Source organism: Trachypithecus francoisi, unplaced genomic scaffold (genome assembly GCF_009764315.1).
Source record: "Trachypithecus francoisi isolate TF-2019V2 unplaced genomic scaffold, Tfra_2.0 Lachesis_group3, whole genome shotgun sequence".
Classification (NCBI taxonomy): Eukaryota; Metazoa; Chordata; class Mammalia; order Primates; family Cercopithecidae; genus Trachypithecus; species Trachypithecus francoisi.
In genome coordinates, this window is record NW_022681468.1 from 100,318,363 (window position 1) to 100,337,880 (window position 19,518).

Genomic DNA, 19,518 nt, shown 5'->3' on the forward strand with positions numbered 1-19,518 from the left:
TTCTACATAAAAGGTGCTGGGCTAGGGTGACAAGAATAGATATGACATTATTCCATATACCAGGATTTACAATCCAGTGACAGGTATTGCGACCATCATTCCAATATGAGGCAAAGTTTGATAAGAACTATAGGATAGACTGCAAATTTAAGAGAGACAGATTAGGAACAGTAAATTATAATTAGAAGACTTGATTACTATAGCTTTGTAGTAAGTTTTGGAATTGAGAAATGTTAGTCTTGCAGCTTTGTTTTTTTTTTTTTTCTCAAGATTGTTTTGGCTATTCTGAGTCCCTTGCATTTCCGTATGAATTTTTTTTTTTTTTTTGAGATGGAGTCTTGCTCTGTTGCCTAGGCTGGAGTGCAGTGGCGTGATCTCCGCTCACTGCAAGCTCCGCCTCCCGGGTTCACGCCATTCTTCTGCCTCAGCCTCCCGAGTAGCTGGGACTACAGGCACCGCCACCACGCCTGGCTAATTTTTTGTATTTTTAGTAGAGACGGGGTTTCACCATGTTGGCCAGGATGGACTCGATCTCCTGACCTCGTGATCCGCCTGCCTCGGCCTCCCAAAGTGCTGGGAATACAAGCGTGAACCACTGCGCTGGGCCTCTGTATGAATTTTAGTATCAACTTGTCAATTTCTGCAAAAAGGGCAGCTGGAATTTCGACAGAGATTGTATTGAATCTGTACATCAATTTGGGGTGTACTGGCATCTTAACGATACAAGTCTTCCAACCTATGAACAGGGGATAATTTTTCATCTATTTAAATCTTTAATTTTTTTGATGATGTTTTGTAGTATTCAATGTACAGCTCTTGTATTTCTTTCTTTCTTTTTTTTTTTTTTTTTTCTTTTTCTTTTTCTTTTTTGAGACAAGTCTCTCTCTCTGTTGCCCAGGCGGGAGTGCAGTGGCATGATCTCAGCTCACTGCAACCTCTGTCTTCCGGGTTCAAGCGATTCTCCTGCCTTAGCTTCCCGAGTAAATGCAATTACAGGTGCCAGCCACCACGTCTGGCAACTCTGTGTATTTTTAGTAGAGACAGGGTTTCACCATGTTGGTCAGGCTGGTCCTAAACTCCTGACCTCAGGTGATCCACCCACATCAGCCTCCCAAAGTGCTGGGATAACAGGCATGAGCCACCATGCCCGGCCAGGTCTTGTATTTCTTTTGTTAAATTTATTCCTATTTTATTCTTTTTAATCCTATTGTAAATGGGCTTTTTAAAAATTACATTTTTGAATTATTTCTAGTGTAAGAAATACAACTGATTTTTGTATATTAATTGTGTAACCTGCAACCTTGCTTAGCTCATTTGTTATCTTTAATAGTTGAGTGTTTGTGTTTGTGTGTGTGTATGTGGATTCTTTAGGGCTTTTGATACCCAAGATCATGCCATCTGCAAACAGAGATAGAGATAGTTTTACCTCCTCCTTTCCAATGGGAATGTATTTTTTGTTTCTTGCCTAATTGTCCTGGTTGGAACCTACAGCACAGTGATGAAATAGAAGTGATGAGAGCAGACCACCATGTCCCATTCCTGAGCTTAGAGGAAACATTCAGTTTTTCACTATTAAGTATGATAGTAGCTATGGGTTTTTCATATATATGTGTGTATATATATATATATATATACACACATATATATATATATACACATATATATATATACACACTTTTTTTTTTGAGACAGAGTCTAACTCTGTCACCTAGGCTAGAGAGCAGGGGTGTAATCTTGGCTCATGGCAACTGCCACCTCCCAGATTCAAGTGATTTTCATGCCTCAGCCTCCCAAGTAGCTGGGATTGCAGGTGTGCACCACCATGCCTGGTTACTTTTTGTATTTTTAGTAGGGACCAGGTTACACCATGTTGGTCAGGCTGGTCTTGAACTGCTGACCTCAGGTGATCTGCCCGCCTAGGCCTCTCAGAGTGTTGGGACTGCAGGTGTGAGCCACTGTGCCTGGCAGTTTTTCATAGATTTTTAAAAATCAGGTTGAGGAAGCTCCCTTTTACTTCTAGTTTGTTGAGTGTTTTTTTTTTTTTTTGCCCAGGCTGGAGTGCAATGGCGCGATCTCGGCTCATCGCAACCTCCGCCTCCCGGGTTCAAGTGATTCTCCTGCCTCAGCCTCCCAAGTAGCTGGGATTACAGGCATGCGCCACCATGCCTGGCTAATTTTGTATTTTTAGTAGAGACGGGGTTTCTCCATGTTGGTCAGGCTGGTCTTGAACTCCCGACCTCAGGTGATCCACCCACCTCGGCCTCCCAAAGTGCTGGGATTACAGGCGTGAGCCATCGCGCCCGGCCTGTTGAGTGTTTTATCACAAAGAGGTGTTGGATATTATCAAATGCTTTTTCTGTGATTACTCAGTCGATCCTATATGTCTTTTCCTCTTCCGAATTTTTTTTTTTTTTTTTGAGATGGAGTCTTGCTCTGTTGCCCAGGCTGGAGCGCAGTGGCATGATCTCAGCTCACTGTAAGTTCCACCTCCTGGGTTCACGCCATCCTCCTGCCTCAGCCTCCCAAGTAGCTGGGACTACAGGCACCCACCACCATGCCCGGCTAATTTTTTTTGTACTTTTAGTAGAGACAGGGTTTCACCGTGTTAGCCAGGATGCTCTCAATCTCCTGACCTTGTGATCTGCCCGCCTGGGCCTCCCAAAGTGCTGGGATTACAGACATGAGCCACTGCGCCCTACCCCCTGCTTCCGAATATTTTAAGAAAGGCATCTTGCCAGTGGACTGTAGTCCCAACTTAGGTCTCAACACAGCTAGTAGGGGAGATATGTGACTGTTCTTTTTTGTTTGTTGGCTAGTCTGACTTAAACACTTATTACTATTACTATTGTTATTATTTTTTGAGTCAGCGTCTCGCTCTGTCGCCCAGGCTGGAATGCAATGGTGTCATCTTGGTTCACTGCAGCCTCGACCTCTTGGGTTCAAGCGATCTTCCCACCTCAGCCTCCTGAGTAGCTGGGAGTACAGGCATGAGCCTGGAATATTTTCGTATTTCTTTTTTTGTAGAAACAGGGTTTTGCCATGTTGCCCAGGCAGGTCTTGAATTCTTGAGCTTAAGTGATCCACCTGCCTTGGCCTCCCAAAGTGCTGGCATTATAGGCATGAGCTGCCGCTCCTGGCTTGAAGCACTATTATTTATTATTATTATTATTTTGAGACGGAGTCTCACTCTGTTACCCAGGCTGGAGTGCAGTGGCACGATCTCGGCTTACTGGGACCTCTGCCGCTTGGGTTCAAGCCATTCTCCTGCCTCAGCCTCCCAAGTAGCTGGGATTACAGGTGCCTGCCACTGGGCCTGGCTAATTTTTGTGTTTTTAGTGGAGACGAGGTTTCACCATCTTGGCCAGACTGGTCTTGACCTCCTGACCTCAGGTGATCCACACGCCTCAGCCTCGAAAAGTGTTGGGATTACAGGCGTGAGCCACCGCGCCTGGCCAAAACACTATTTTTTTTTTTTTTTTGAGGCGGAGTCTCGCTCTGTCGCCCCGACTTGAGTGCAGTGGCCAGGTCTCAGCTCACTGCAAGCTCCGCCTCCCGGGTTTACGCCATTCTCCTGCCTCAGCCTCCTGAGTAGCTGGGACTACAGGCGCCCGCCACCTCGCCCGGCTCGTTTTTTTTGTATTTTTAGTAGAGATGGGGTTTCACCGTGTTAGCCAGGATGGTCTCGATCTCCTGACCTCGTGATCCGCCCATCTCGGCCTCCCAAAGTGCTGGGATTACAGGCTTGAGCCACCGCGCCCGGCCCAAAACACTATTATTAAAATCACTTATTTGTAAACAGGTAATATTTGCACATGATAAGTACAAATCATTTAGTAAAAAGTCAACGGTGACAGGCTTGCACTGTTTTATTCCCTTTCGGCAAACAGGTGCCCATTTCCTCGCATTTTGTCTATGGTGACTTTCTTGCAACAAAGGCAGAGATGAATTTTTATTTTTTTATTTTTAGTATTTTACCATTTCAAACAATGTTGCTATGCTATCTTTGTATATATGTCATTTTGCACATGAGAGTTTCTGTAGAATGAATCTCTCTACGTGGAAATGCTAGGTCTTAAGGTGTCAGCATTTGCCGTTTTGATAGGTGTTACCAAATAGCCCTCTGGGGAAGTTTAACTAATTTATACTGTCTTCAGCGAAGCATGCTTGGACCTGTTCCCCACAGCCTCCACTAACCTTGTTAACATCTTGATACTTGCCGATCCGAGAAGGGAAACACGACGCTCATTGTAGTTTTAATTTGCATTTATCTGATTATGAATAAACAGCATCTTTTCAAGTCTAAAAATCTTAAAAACAAAAACAAAAACAAAACTCCTCCTGAACTCTACCCGCCCAGCAGACTCAAGACTCGCGACCCAGCCGTTAGCACGACGCGGGACGCCGGTGTGGCAGTGGCGGAAGAGGCAGATATCGCGCACCACCCCCCTGCCCTCCAATTCCTTTCAAACAATTCCCTCCCAGCCGCTGAGCCCCGCCCCAAGTCCGCCTCTGGCCGGCTTGGGCGGAGCGCAAGGCCAGTGGGAGGTGCTGAGCCGCCTGATTTATTCCGGTCCCAGAGGAGAAGGCGCCAGAACCCCGCGGGGTCTGAGCAGCCCAGCGTTCCCCGTCCAGCGCCCGTGTCCCTGCAGCATGCCGCGCCCCCGCCTGCTGGCCGCGCTGTGCGGAGCCCTGCTCTGCGCCCCCAGCCTCCTTGTCGCCCTGGGTGAGTGGAGCGCGCCGCCCTCTGGCCCTCGCCCCTCCTCCCCGCGCCGCTTGCAAGTTTGCCCAGCGCCCTCCCTCCACCTCCACTGTTGACAAACTTAGACAAAGCCCCGGGGACCGGGCCGGGCAGAGGGGCGGCTTCTCCCGCTGCTCCCTGGCGGGACAGGGGGATGCGCCCCTGTCGTCTCTGCGCTGGGGTTTTTGGGCTGGGACTCGGGACATCGGGTGACAGCACTGCCGCCCCCAGGATGCGGCTTACAGATAATGACAAAGGAATTCGCTGTGTCGGGCCTCTCTTTTTCCTCGTGAAAAATCAGGCCAGGGAACTGCGTTTGACTTTCGAACTCCTTCCACCTGGGAGATTCAAGGACTCTAGTATGGATAAGTCTTCTCTGGATAACTTTGTACTGGCAACTCCCCACCAACTCCAATTGGCTGGATAGTTCATTGGATTTTTGCACTCCCAATTGTCCGTGTCTGGTCGCATAAGGGAAGGGCTGGGGAGTCGGTGCAGTGGACGCGGGCCGTAAGTAGGGCCCGGGAGGGGACCCAGAGGCTGCGAGGAACTTGGAAGAGGGCTGCTTGCTGATGGGAGTCTCCTGACTCCCTCCCTCCCGCGGCCTTGGCCGGCTGCTGTATCTTCCCTGGTCCTCCTCCGCCTCCTAGGAGGCCTCCGGCACCCAGCTGGGCCCCTTGCAGGCTGGACTTGCGGATACCCCGAGCCATTCACCGTGGAGCGCTGGGAGAGGTCAGGGCCAGGACTCTTTAGGCGGCCCCTCTATCATTTTCTCATGGGATTGACTGAAGCAAGGCAGGTAACAGCTGAGCCCCAGCCCTATGTCCTGTGATCTGCCTGACCCTCAGGGCTAGAACTTCCAGAGTGCTCCAAGCTCCCAGGAACTTGGGAGCTCCTGGCCCTCCCCAGCCACCATGAAAGACAGCTGTATCTTCATAGCCCCTTTCTACTCGTCTCTGTACCCCTCAACCTGAACCCTGGCCAAATGTTACTGGAAAGTCCCCGAAAGAGCAGGTCTCTGAAGTCCCAAAGATGTTTTTATACAGGGTGATCTGGCCTTTTCCAGAAGGAGGCAACACCATACCTACCTTACATACAGGTAACCTGGCTGGGTAGGGTACATCTTTCACTTTCCCTTTTTACCACTGGACTGTTTTGCCCAGGAGCAGTGTAGGAAGAGGGCTGGTGCAGTTGGGAGGTAAGAGTCTATTCCCAGCCCAAGCCTCTGTCTGTGTCAGTGCTCGCCCCGCCTGCCAGGTCAGAGGAAGGATTACCTGCTATTTAAAGCCAATGACTAATAGCTCCTTGGGAGCCACTTTAAGCTCCCCAGGCCCTTGGAGGTGGAGCTCTGAGGGCAGATCGCTCATTAATGGTGTTGCTGGAGTGGGATGAACTCTCTGGGGGGTTTGGGATTCCAGGAGGACTCTTCAGCCTTGGATGGGTGACTCTGAGGGGGAGGCAAAAAGATTTCTGTTTTTTTTCTTTTTTTTTTTGAGACGGAGTCTTGCTGTGACGCCCAGCCTGGAGTGCAGTGGCGCGATGTCGGCTCACTACAAGCTTCGTTCCCTGGGTTCATGCCATTCCCCTGCCTCAGCCTCCCAAGTAGCTGGGACTACAGGCACGTGCTACCACGCCCGGCTAAGTTTTTGTATTTTTAGTAGAGACAGGGTTTCACCGTGTTAGCCAGGATGGTCTCAATCTCCTGACCTTATGATCTGCCCGCCTCAGCCTCCCAAAGTGTTGGGATTACAAGCGTGAGCCACCACGCCTGGCCAAGGTGAAAAGATTTCTCATGTCTTGCTCTAAATGACAGATTTGGGTGTAGGGTCTCAGGCAGCCCTTCTGGGATGCTAAGGTCGGCTAGAGGACCCTTGTTGGGCCCAGCCAACCCACCAGAGTCAAGGGATTGAGGACAGGCCCTCCTGTTCCTCCTCCTGTGTTCTCCACCACTGAGGCTGATGGTGCACATCTGTCATATAGGTTCCCATCCAGAAGCCCTGGTGGCCTCTACAGCCCTTGCCCCCTGGTGGTTCTGAAATCACCCTTCCTTTTCACTCCTCTGCCCTGACTTCCTCTCTCACCATGCTCTCTACCTTCACCCTCTTCGGTGGGATTTCTGCATTTCAGCCAGAGGGTCCTGTCTGCAGCTACCAGATGCTCCCCGACCCTAGGGAAGCTCAGCGGCATGTCTGCACTTGGGCCTTTTCAACCTTCTTCATCCCGCAATTGGAACTGACTTTCCCACTCCCATCTCACACTTGAGAATCTCTGTTTCTTGTTTTTTTTTTTTTTTTGTTCTCCCCTGGTGGACAATGGTGAGGAGGGTGAAGGAAGGTTAAAAGCACTGCTCTACAGGATGAAAAACTAAACTTGTCATTCTTCAGATCCTTCCCAGTCTGGCCCCAGCCTACCCTTCCAGCTGCATCTAACTGTGCTCCAACATACCACACCCTCTGTGCGCCTGCTTTTCTTGGAACGTTCTTTCCTCATTGCCCAGTCTGGCACTCCCCTTACTTTGTCTTCTAGACCCAGCTTGAATATTCCCTCCTCTGGGAAACTTCCATCTCCCCAGCAGAAATCATGCCTCCAGTGACGGTTCATGCAGGCTTCTGGAGCGTTGGGCAATGTTCCTCATCTGTGGACTTGCTGGCCTCTTTCCCGTTGGCTTCTTGAGGCCTGAGCTGCATCTGATTTCTCTGTCTCAGGGGCCCAGCATGGTCATTGGCCCTCTCAATGTTTCCTGGATGATCATTGTGCTGTTCCTGAGTCAGGGCTGCCGTTGGAGGTGACATCTGTGACTCCGACCTATGCCTGAATTGGTGGGCAGAACCTGCTCGGTGGGCCAGGACAATGCTTCCTTCCACTGCCCCTGCCTTAAAGTCCTCATAGGCCTCCTTTGCAATCAGACTGCTGCCAAGAGACCTGCCCTGGACCTTGCCTGCCTCTCCAGACCCCCGCTGCCAGCTCTTCTGCCAGTGGGCAGTGGTCCCCAGCACCATTCCCATTGTCAGCCAGCGCTTTTCTGGACTCTCCCAGGCCACTTGGAAAGCTGGGCACTTCCCTTACATGGGCTGATTCGCCTACACGTGGACTTCCTTGGCTCTAGGCTGACTCAGGCTCCATCCAGCAGCAGACTGGGGAAGAGGGAGAGGAAGAGATAATGGGCTGAGTTTGAGTGGAGGGTCCTTTTGGGCTGGGCCCATCTGCTACTTCTCATCTCTGTCCCCAGCTCCTTCCTGATCACCTGCTCATCTTACCTGTCTCTGTCCCCAGATATCTGTTCCAAAAACCCCTGCCACAATGGTGGTTTATGCAAGGAGATTTCCCAAGAAGTGCGAGGGGACGTCTTCCCCTCATACACCTGTACGTGCCTTGAGGGCTACGCGGGCAGCCACTGTGAGATGAGTGAGTATCTGGGGGTGCTTGTTGCCTGTTTCTGGCAGTAGACCCTGAGCCACAGCCCTGGTGGCATAGGCCATGTGCTGGCCTTAGTCCCTCCCTGCCGTCCCCACCCCAGTGGAGGCGTCAAGGCTTCCTCTGGGGAGATTAAGAGAGAGAGACAGAGCCTCAGTTAGACCAAGGGGGTAAAAGGGTCGTGTTTCTTCCTTCTTTCTGCCTGGCCCTCTTTCCTGAGACTGCTGGCCAGGCCTGATGCTGCTGCAGAGGAGTGAGGGGTCGTGGTCACCCTGGAGGTTGTGGGAGTGCTGTTTCTTGAGTCACCATGAGCCAGACACACAGCATTAGGATTAGGTCGTGAGGATTTTTCTACCTAAGAGGGGAAAACAAACACATTCTTAGTCTTTTGGGGCCCAGGAACTCAGTAAATCAGGCTTGGTTTCAGAGTCTGACAGTTCCTGCCCCAAGTTTGACCTGCGGCCTCATCACAGAGCTCAGGGGGAGGAGGGAGAGGCCTGGGCCAGCTGAGCCATCCCCTCGAGGTCAGGTGGTCAGAGGCCCTGCGTGCCCAGAGGGGCCTTGTATGACCTGCCTGGTTATCCACGTGGCCACAGAATGGCCCTAGGTGGGGTGCCAACAGCAGTTCCCCTGCTGTCCTCCCTCCAGGCCCAGCTGGAGTCCCTTCCACTCAGTGCTCCCGCCCCACCAGGACTCCTCATGGGGTAGGCGAGTCGCCCACATGCGGGCCCAGGGATGGGTGGAGTGGGGGTCCTGGGTTTCTGAATCTAGCAGGTCGGTCGCTGAGCATCTTGGGTAGGGGGCAGGAGACATCTTGCCCTCCTTCAGGGAGATGTGGGGATGGGCTCTGAGGTTTGCTGGCCTCCAGAAGGAGGGGGCAGGGGGCTTGAGCCAGCTGGGTGGGAGCAGGAGCCCTGGGAGAGAGCAGGTCAAGTGTGTAGGATGCCTTTTACCTCCCAAGTGGCCCTGGGGCCTGTGCCTTGGGCCCTGGCCTGAGGCCAGATGTGTTTGAGATCTGGGTGGAAAGGTGTGTATGTGGTTTGGGGGACGGGTTGCTAAGGCAATCAGAGCCCTGGGTGGGGCCCGGTGGGGCCACTAACGAGTGTCCTGGGAGCTGAGGTAACCGTGGGTATGCCTGAGTTGGAATTACCCACCCTGACTTCTAGCTTCTGGGCCTGAGATCTGCCCCAGGCTGGACATGGCTGCACCCAGGAAGAAGGCAGGGGTGACCACACAGCGGAGGAAGCCCTCAGAGGGAACTTCGTAGCTCTTCCTAGCCTTTTATGTGGTATGTTTCCTTAGAGCCAACAAGGACCCTGTGGGCCCAAAGAATGCACAGTGGACTCCTTCAGGGTGTGAGTATGGTGGGGTATAGGGATTGTCCTGGAGGCAGACTGGGGTCAAATCTCAGCCACTGACCGAGCTCTGGTCTTGGGGCTCTGGCCTCACTTTGCGCGTTCCCCTCCCAGCCAGAGTGCGCTAACACCGAGCTCGTCTGAGCCTGTGATGCTGGAGGAAGAATAGATCTGTCTGTGGGTTCTCTGCTTGGCAGCTAGAAGGCCCAGGAACACGCTGGGGGATCCCCAGGTGATGAGAGAAGCTTGGCCTGTAGGTGGGCCTCGTAGCTGTCCTGGGTTCCTGGGACCGCACTGCTGGAGTGATGGTGAGGGGGTGGGGCCTCGGCCAAGGGCATGTTCACAGATGGCTAGGTGAGGGCCCACAGGTGGAAGGCACAAAGAGGGAAAGCAGAATGGCATTTGTGCCCCACCTGGAGAACTCCTACTAGTGGGATTCTAGAAAACTCCGGGCAGATTAGCTTCTTTCTTTGTGTGCAGTGCTGGTACTGTTCACTGCCAACCAAGGTAACTCTTCTCCCAAAGCCACCCTCCTGAGGAAGCCAGGGGCTGGCTGAGGATGGCGTCCCTTCCTAGTGGGGGGGGGGACACTGAGGAAGAGGGGGTCACACTGGTATTCTGTGCACCAGACTAATTGCTGCCAGATGCCCTATATGAACATGGCCACCTCCCACAGCCTGGAGGGGGACTCTATTTTCCATGAGTGCCAATCACGGCCATCCCCAGAGTGCTACCCTGGCTGGGATCCTCTGGCAGCCCTGAGTCCTGGCCTCCCATGATTCTGCCCAACCCCCTTGTCCTCACCACTCCCAGCCACACACCTTCTCTTGGCAGCTTGTCCTGGGCACTGCCTTCATTGTCCCTTTGTGGTCTTTGTTCTGAGAGAGGCTCTGAGGTTCTCCCTGGCCCTGGGGCCTAGGCAGAGGCCATTGAGTCTTATTTTCTTGTCCATTGGGTCCCAGCTGGGCCCAGGAACCTGCTGGGATAGCCACCTGACTGTCACCTCCCTCCCCTCAGAGTGTGTGGAGCCGCTGGGCATGGAGAATGGGAACATTGCCAACTCACAGATCACCGCCTCATCTGTGCGTGTGACCTTCTTGGGTTTGCAGCATTGGGTCCCGGAGCTGGCCCGCCTGAACCGCGCAGGCATGGTCAATGCCTGGACACCCAGCAGCAATGATGATAACCCCTGGATCCAGGTATGCCTGGGGATGGCCCTGGGGTGGACCGATGGAGAGAAGGCTCGATGAATGTTCCTGCATTTGGGGGTTACCATGGGAGGGTGCATCACTGGAGTTCAGGTGGCAAGGTGGCAAGTTCCCACAGGTGAAGTGTCTGTAAGTGGATGGCATCCCTGGGGGAACCTGGTATGGGGTCAGGGTGAAGGGGGAGCGGGCCCCAGGCTGTGGAGGGATATGGGTACTCGATGAGGCCTCTAGAGGCCGGGGCAGAAGAAGCAGGCACTTTGTGCGGGTGGTGTGCTCAGTTGCCCCGTCTTTACTGCTGTTGTTGGGTTGTTCCCCCACCCAGTGCAGAGAGTGAAGGGATGGGTCTGCTTGGATCTTGAGTGGAAAGAACCCAGGAGAGATAAGGGTGCCATCTCCCCTGCCCTGTGTCCAGGTGAACCTGCTGCGGAGGATGTGGGTAACAGGTGTGGTGACGCAGGGTGCCAGCCGCTTGGCTAGTTGTGAGTACCTGAAGGCCTTCAAGGTGGCCTACAGCCTTAATGGACATGAATTCGATTTCATCCATGATGTTAATGAAAAACACAAGGTAGGTCTTGTTGGGGCCTGAAAGAGGGGCTGTGGTCCATACCCACTAAGGTTCTAGCATTGACTGAGGACCCCCAGTGAGTCCAGAGAACCCTGGGTGATTGGCCATGACATGGGTCTTCGGGTGCATCTTGGCTTCTAGAAATTGGGAAACCCAGACTGTGTCCATGTTCTGTGGTTTACAAGCAATAGTCCCACTTTAGAGATGAGACTAGTGAGACCCAAATGGTACAGTGACCTGTTGAGGGTGGTAGTGGTGGTGGAGCTGGGTTTCATTCTGAGCCTTCAGGGGTACATGTACAGTTGTGTAGGTTGTACACTGCTCAAGGACGTCATTACTAAGCAGGCACCATTCACAGTACAGGCATTGTACATTTGTGGAACTCTGTCAGAAAATTGTCATCATAAACTATTTGAGAAAGAAGTGCCTTTTCCTAATTTGCAAAGAGGCACCCTGTAGGTTACAGGTGACCCTGTGTCAACTACAGGGGTTTATGCCCAGGCTCCATGATGATTAAGGAAAGTGAGAGGAGAATCTGTGTGGAGGGGTACGGAGTGACCAAAGGAGAGGCTGCTATGTGAGCCCCTGCTGGCTCTTCCAAGTCCTCTTCACCCTTCCAGCCCCACCTCTGCCTCCCAGGTCTGAAAAGGAAGATGATGTAACCCTAGGGAGGGGGACTGCCCAGATGGACCCCCCTCCCCCAGTCTTGTCCCTTCCCTCCTAGGAGTTTGCGGGTAACTGGAACAAAAATGCGGTGCATGTCAACCTGTTTGAGACCCCTGTGGAGGCTCAGTATGTGAGGTTGTACCCCACGAGCTGCCACACGGCCTGTACTCTGCGCTTTGAGCTACTGGGCTGTGAGTTGGACGGTGAGTGCTGGGGGTGCCGGTAGGGGGGCACCGTGGGCCAGTCCTAGGAGGTGGCTCTCCCTGCTGCCTCTTTTCTCAGCCAAACTGAGCTGGGTAGGGCAGCAACAAGGCCCGGGAACTAGGCTTCACTCAGGAAACGCACTCTAGGGACTCACCTGACCATAGCAGTCCCACCCAGGTGTTTGCTGTCGGCCAACCTATGACCCGGGGCGTTCTGGTTGATAGAGAAAAAGACATTGATTTTCAAAGTATTTTCACTTCTTCTGGTTGGCTCCTGTCCTGTAGCTTCTAGAGCATGTAGCGTTAGGTGTGTTTGGCAGATGTCAGCTTTACGAGGGCAGATAATTTGTCTGTTTTGTTTGCTTCGGTATTCCCAGTGCCTAGAATGGTGTCTGGTTTTATAGGGACTCAATAAATATTGATGAATGAATGAATGAATGAATGAGGGGCGTGGGGCCCCGATGAATGATTTATTAAGGGTACACATCTGGTAGGTATTAAGACTTGGTCTAGATCTCTGGGCTCCCGGCCCCACCTATCCAGAGCCTTCCTTGCCAAACTCTTAGAGTCTGCACTCCAGAGAAACACAGGGGCTTCTTGGACCATGAGGCTTGGAGCTGGTGCTTCCTGCTGCCTTTTCCAGAGATTCCCAAAGAAATTCCCCAGATGGAGAGCTCGGGGGCACCAGAAAGGGACAGCTTTCTGCAGACCCAGGAGACAGCCTTGGCGCGGTTAGGGTGCAGGGTTTGGGCTAACATACATTGATTGCCTCAGCGCAGCTCAACGCAGCTTTCCTTTTTGAGGTCTGGGTATTTCTCTCTCTTTGCAGCCACAGTGCCACCTGCTGGCCGTCAGTGGAACTGTAAGACTCGCTAAGCGGAGCTGCAGAGTGGAGGTTCTTATCTTACCCACTGGCATTTTTATCTTACCCAGACCTGCCTTCCTGTGCCCCCCCTTTCCCCTCTGTGACACCTCTTCCTGTTGTCTCATTTCAGGCACCACCCAAATACCCCTCAGAGCTGAGTTCAGTGCCTGGCTGGGTTTAGTGTTTTTAGTGTGAACTTGAGTAGGTATGCTTCCTCCACCAGGGGGCCTTTTGAGCCTTATTGTTTCAGTGGGGAGTATAAGACTGCCTTCTGCTAGAAGGAAATGTAGCCTACTGGGAAAGGACAGAGCCAGGTCTGTGTACCTCGCCCTGGAGTCCCTGCCACTTGCTGTTTTGGCTTGAAGCCTTTGGCCATTAAAGTTGCCTGGATCCAGGCCTGGCTGGCCCCTGCTCAGGGCCAAGAGAGGGTGAGCCTTGCAAACCAAGGAAGCCCAGGTACCCTGTCTGCTTCCTTCAGGGTCTGGACCACTCCTTTCCCTATAGGCCTTCCAGTCAGCTGGAGAGTGTTGGTGCATGTGTGCGTGTGTGGGGGTGGGGCTGAGGTCTGGGGGTACCTGGGATTCCACAAGGGATTCCTCTTTGCAGGCATGGTGCCTTTGGTGAATTAATTATTTAATTCAATTGATGTTTATTAAGATATTGATTAAGCCCCTCCTGGGTACTTGGCTCTAGGGAATGATTGCCTGACCTCATGGAATTTGCACTGTAGCAAGGGAGGCAGACTTGAGGCAAGGAACAGATGACAGAGAGCAGTAACAGCTCTGAAGAAAAGCTAGAGGGTGATGAGATGATCATGACTTGGGGTGAGGGGAGAGAGCAAGACAAGGACTGCTCTGTTGGGAAGACCTTTGACTGGGGGCCTGAATGATGGAGAGCCAGCCACATGAAAAACTTAAAAAGAGCACTGCAGGCAAGGAATTGGTAAGTGCAAAGGCCCTGGGGCATGTTGAAGGATGGAAAGAAGGCCAGTGGAGCTGGATTCTAGAGACTGAGGGGCAGCTTGGTAGGTGAAGAGCCCCAGGGACCCACAGTGTCATCACCTAGGAGCTTCTTAGATATACAGACTGAGGCTGGGTGCGGTGGCTGACACCTATAATCCCAGCACTTTGGGAGGCCGAGGCCAGTGGATCATCTGAGGTCAGGAGATCAAGACTAGCCTGGCCAACATGGCAAAACCCTGTCTCTACTAAAAAAATACAAAAATTAGACGGGCATGATGGTGGGCGCCTGTAATTCCAGCTACTAAGGAGGCTGAGGCAGGATAATTGCCTGAACCCAGTCAGGAGGCAGAGGTTGTAGTGAGCCGAGATCATGCCACTGCACTCCAGCCTGGGTGACAGAGTGAGACTGTGTCTCAAAAAAAAAAAAAAAAAAGAAAAGAAATACAGACTAAAAGCCCCAGCCCACACTTGCTGAAACAGAATCTTTTTTAACAAGATCCCCAGGTGATCTGGGAGAATTACTCCCCTAGTATCTTATTTTATAGATGGGGAGACTGAGACCCAGAGAGAGGAAGGGACTTCCTAGAGTGATGGAGCTGACAGTTCTGCCCCTTCCCTGGTGCCCCTTCCAACTGTATTTTACCAGGAAGGCTGTCTGACTTCCTGGGGAGGCTGAGTGAGGAGGGTATGAACCGCTAGAAGCAGGTGATCTGTAGAGAGGTCTGCATTGAGTACATTGTGCAGAATTAGTGTCCTCTGCAAAGCTGCCCAGGTTTTAGCCTGCCTCAGGCCTCTCCTCTTCTGGGACCAAGGGACAACCAGTTCCCAGCCCAGTAGCCTCTCTTTGAGGGGGAAGGTGGTGGTTCCCCGGTGCACAACCATCAGGAGGCGATGGTCCCATCGGCAGGCATTGTCAACACACCCTGGAGGCAAATGTCTTGAGTGGTGAGGGTGCAGGTGTCTGGAGGGCAGTGATATAACTTAGTTGGCTCCCAGATTGCAGGGGGCTCTCCAGTCCCACTGTCCACTCCTGCCTCCCTGAACTCCCCAGATAGACACTTGTGGAGTGAGGAGACACCCCCATCATTCTCTTGGGAGTTGTATCTCCTGTCCATCCCCAACTGTTCTATCCATATGCCACATGCAGATACGAATGCAAGACAGCCCAGCACATTCCTGGGTGTTTGAGGCAGGGCTGAGTGAAACAAAGGGCAGCTTCCCGGGCCAGCCCTCACAGGCCTGTGTGACAGCATGCCCAGAACATCTGAGTGTGCGAAGGCCCTCTGGGAGACACTAAGTCGGGGAGCTTCTGGGGAATGGAAATAGAGATGTTCCTGAGCCCCAGGAGTTGTCTGATTTCTCTAACTGCCAGCTGCTGGAGGGCAGGGGTGTTGTCCTGTTCATCACTGCGTCGCCACCAGGCAGGCCTTCATCATCTAGCTGGGATGTGTGGATGGTGGAGATGATGCCATAGTGTGACATTAAGAGTGTGTATGTGACTTGGGCACGATGCTTAATGTTTTCAGTTTTCTCATCTGTAGAATGGGCTTACTAATTTCTACTTCATTTAGTGATTTTTTCTTTTTTTTTTTTTTGGTGGCAGAAAAAAATGACTGAAGTAAGCACTGAATAAATGAGCTGGTTGTTATTAAAGTAGATAGTGGCTGTGCCATGGGACGGATGGGAGGCCGAGGCGATGGGGGCAGTGCTGTGAGTCCAGAAGAGGAAGAAATCCTGCCCAAGTGAAGTAGAGCAGGCTTCTTGGAGGAGGTGTCCCCAGAGTCAGGCATTGAAGGAGGGCAGGAGGTGGTGGAGCAGGGGCTTCCCTGGTGCAGAGGGAGAAAGGTGGTGAGTGGGAGGTCTTGGGTGATCTGTGAGGAGCTGAGCCCGGCTGGTTGTGGTGAGGAACTGGTGGGGGTGGCAGTGAGAGAGTCGCACAGTTGGCCCTGCAAGGTGGATGGAGCTGCTTTCTGTTGCTGAAGAGCATGCCAGGGGCTGGTCAGGATCCACAGAGTTCTTTCTGCTTCATCGCCTTGTGCTCCCGCCCCTGGGAGCTGTGGATCCCAGATCTAGATGACAGCCCACCTTGCTGGCAGGATGCTTCAATCCCCTGGGCCTGAAGAATAACAGCATCCCTGACAAGCAGATCACAGCCTCCAGCAGCTACAAGACCTGGGGCTTGCATCTCTTCAGCTGGAACCCCTCCTACGCACGGCTGGACAAGCAGGGCAACTTCAACGCCTGGGTTGCGGGGAGCTACAGTAACGATCAGTGGCTGCAGGTGGGTCAGCCCCTTCTTGGGATGCAGGGCTGGGGTTGGGCGGGATGAGGTGGGACTGCCAGATCTTTGACCTCTCCCCAGCCCAGGCTTCTGCTCCCCAAGAGAGTTCTGGAAAAGCCTTATTTTTCTTTGGCTTTTCTTTCTTCTTCACACCTGTACTCCCTTCTCCTGATCCTGCTTCCACTAAGGTGGAAAAAGGATATGTGTGTGTGTGTGTGTGTGTGTGTGTATACACAGGAGGAGAGCTGCTCTATGGGCTGCCACAGGGTTGACAAGGCTCAGCCTGTGGACAGCAGGGCAGAGGCGGAAGAGGGAGACATGACCCAGGCATCTTGGGACCTCTCCCCTGAGCACAGCATACATATTCTCTGACTCAGTGTCTAAGAAGCCACCATGTGACAGCCCTTGTCTGTCATTGAAACTGGGAAACGAAAGAGAGTCATGGAAAGCCAGAGCTTGTTTTATAGATGAGGAAGCTGAGAGCTGGCAGGACGACAATCTGCCTAGTACCCACCTGCTGGCTGGCAGTGAGTTGGGTTTACACCTGGATGTTGGGGAACTGTGTGTCCAGGCGCAGCCGGCAGGTTCTCCAGGGAGGTCAGGGACTGAGGACAGGAGGTCTGTCTCAGGGCCCCATGGAGCACACTGTGGAACTGGGTTCTGTGAGGAGCTGCCTGCCTGTGGACACCCTCAGGACCAGTGTCGACTGTGGGCAGTGCTGCAGGGAGCCTCTAGAGCAGTTCATGCCCCTCCAGGCTGTGGCCTCTCCTGTCCTTCTTCCCATCACAGCATAGTGCAGGTCTCAGGCAGGGGTGGTTGGTGTTGAGTTGGCCAGGGCCCAGACTCTACGAGCCTTACAGCAGTGAGGTACCGAACACCATGTGTGGCCAAGTAGGTGGTATTATTTATGCCCCCCCAAGGCTTTTTTTTTTTTTTTTTTTTCTGAGACAGAGCCGGGCTGGAGTGCAGTGGTGCCATCTTGGCTCACTGCAACCTCTGCCTCCTGGGTTCAAGTGGTTCTTCTGACTTGGCCTCCCTAGTAGCTGGGATTTCAAGTGGTTCTTCTGACTCAGCCTCCCTGGTAGCTGGGATTACAGGCACCCGCCATCATGCCCAGCTGATTTTTTGTATTTTTAGTAGAGACAGGGTTTCACCATGTTGGCCAGGCTGGTCTCAAAATCCTGACCTCAGGTGATCCACCCGCCTCGGTCTCCCAAAGTGTTGGGATTATGGGCATGAGACACCACATCCGGCCTTATGCCCATTTTATAGCCAAGGAAACTGAGGCTCAACCAAGTAGTTTTTTTTCAAAACTAGAATTCATGCCTCAGTGTGTCTGCCTCTTTTCACCTTACTGGAGATGGTCCAAGCAGAGAAAATGTGGTTGATTTCTTCTGTAGGTGGACTTGGGCTCCCCGAAGGAGGTGACAGGCATCATCACCCAGGGGGCCCGTAACTTTGGCTCCGTCCAGTTTGTGGCATCCTACAAGGTGGCCTACAGTAATGACAGTGCGAACTGGACTGAGTACCAGGACCCCAGGACTGGCAGCAGCAAGGTGGGTGTCTGTCCAGCTGCCTACCCTTTGCCATTCCTTCATTACTTCCCTGGGAGTCTGGCCTGGGGCTCTGAGGGGAGGGGGGCTAGCTTGGGGTCCTCCTGACACCTGCTCTGCCTCTAGATCTTCCCTGGCAACCGGGACAACCATTCCCACAAGAAGAACTTGTTTGAGACGCCCATCCTGGCTCGCTATGTGCGTGTCCTGCCTGTAGCCTGGCACAACCGCATCGCCCTGCGCCTGGAGCTGCTGGGCTGTTAGTGGCCACTTGCCATCCCCAGGTCCTCCTGTTTTCCGTGGCCACCACCTCCTGGCTTCTCAGCCCCTTTAAATCACCATGGGACTGGGGACTGGGGAAGGGGAGGGTGTTCAGAGGCAGCACCATCACACCGTCACCATCACACAGTCACCCCTCCCTCCCTCTTCGTCACCCTCCACCTCTCACGGGCCCTGCCCCAACCCCTAAGCCCCATCCCCTAACCCCCAGCCCTCACTGTCCTGTTTTCTTAGGCACTGAGAGATCGGAGTAGGTCTGGGATGGACAGGAAAGGGCAAAGTAGGGCGTGTGGTTTCCCTGCCCCTGTCCAGACCCCCAATCCCAGGCGTGTGTGTCTCTGTCTCTCCTAGCCCCTCTCTCACACACCGCATTCCCGTGGTGTCCTCAAGAAAGGCCCTGAAGCGCCAGGCTGGAGATAACAGCCTCTTGCCCATCAGCCCTGCGTCGGCCCTGGGGTACCATGTGGCCACAACTTCTGTTGCCCCCTGTCACCAAGACACTTCCCCTTGTCTCCCTGGATACCTCTCTTGCCCCTTGTCCTGAAGCCCAGTGAGACAGAAGGGGGCCCGGTGGGTCTATGGGGAGATAAGGGAGTGAGGTCAGAGGAGGGCATGGGTTGGCAGGGTGGGTGTTTGGGGCCCTCTGTGCTGGCTTTTCACCCCAGAGGACACAGGCAGCTTCCAAAATATATTTATCTTCTTCACGGGAACTCTTGGTGTGGTTCCTTATTGTTTCATGGGAATGGGATTTAAATTGCACTGGTTTCCCCATCCTCCACCTGTGGTCCTCTCTGAGCCCCAGCTTCCCTGCTTGCTTGCTTGCTTCCTTTTTTTTTTCTTTTTTCTTTTGAGACAGTCTTGCTCTGTTGCCAAGCTGGAGTGCAATAATGTGATCTTGGCTCACTGCAACCTCTGCCTCCCGGTTCAAGCGTTTCTCCTGCCTCAGCCTCCCAAGTAGCTGGGACTATAGGTGCATACCACCATGCCCAGCTAATTTTTGTATTTTTAGTAGAGATGGGGTTTCACCATGTTGGCCAGGATGGTCTCAATCACTCGACCTCGTGATCCACCTGCCTCAGCCTCCCAAAGTGCTGGGATTACAGGCATGAGCCACTGTACCCGGCCCCATCTTTCTTTATGTCACCTGCCTGACTACACATAGCTTCATAGCAGGCGGAGGGAGTCAGGACTTCCAGGTCCTCAAAGCCTGACTTCCCCTCTTCCCTCTGCTTTCTATCTCCATGCCCATTTGGCCCTGGGCCCCACAGCTGCTGCCTGGTCAGGGGCCCAGCAAGCGCCTGGCAGACGCTGTCTCCTGAATGCTTTTGCTCCCTTCCTGCCAGGAAGACCAGCTGGGGCAGCTGGTTTTCCCCTTCAGCAGTTTCCATTCTCTCTGCAACTGGAGTGGTGGGCTGGAGGAACTATTAGA

At 53.0% G+C, this 19,518-nt stretch overlaps 1 protein-coding gene across 2 annotated transcripts; it reads left to right on the forward strand.

Moving 5' to 3' along the window:
• The first annotated feature begins 4,505 nt into the window (after positions 1-4,505).
• MFGE8 (milk fat globule EGF and factor V/VIII domain containing) lies at positions 4,506-18,799 on the forward strand. 2 transcript variants are annotated; one of them, XM_033189074.1, is made up of 9 exons: positions 4,506-4,723; positions 8,012-8,143; positions 10,525-10,706; positions 11,128-11,280; positions 12,005-12,149; positions 16,073-16,257; positions 17,658-17,813; positions 17,937-18,094; positions 18,441-18,799. In XM_033189074.1, the coding sequence occupies exons 1-8, from the start codon at positions 4,651-4,653 to the stop codon at positions 18,072-18,074; spliced, it is 1,164 nt and encodes a 387-aa protein (XP_033044965.1). In that variant the 5' UTR covers positions 4,506-4,650; the 3' UTR covers positions 18,075-18,094; positions 18,441-18,799. The 2 variants fall into 2 exon arrangements, with proteins under 2 accessions (XP_033044965.1, XP_033044964.1); XM_033189073.1 differs by having other exon boundaries at positions 17,937-18,799.
• Positions 18,800-19,518: the final 719 nt, after the last annotated feature.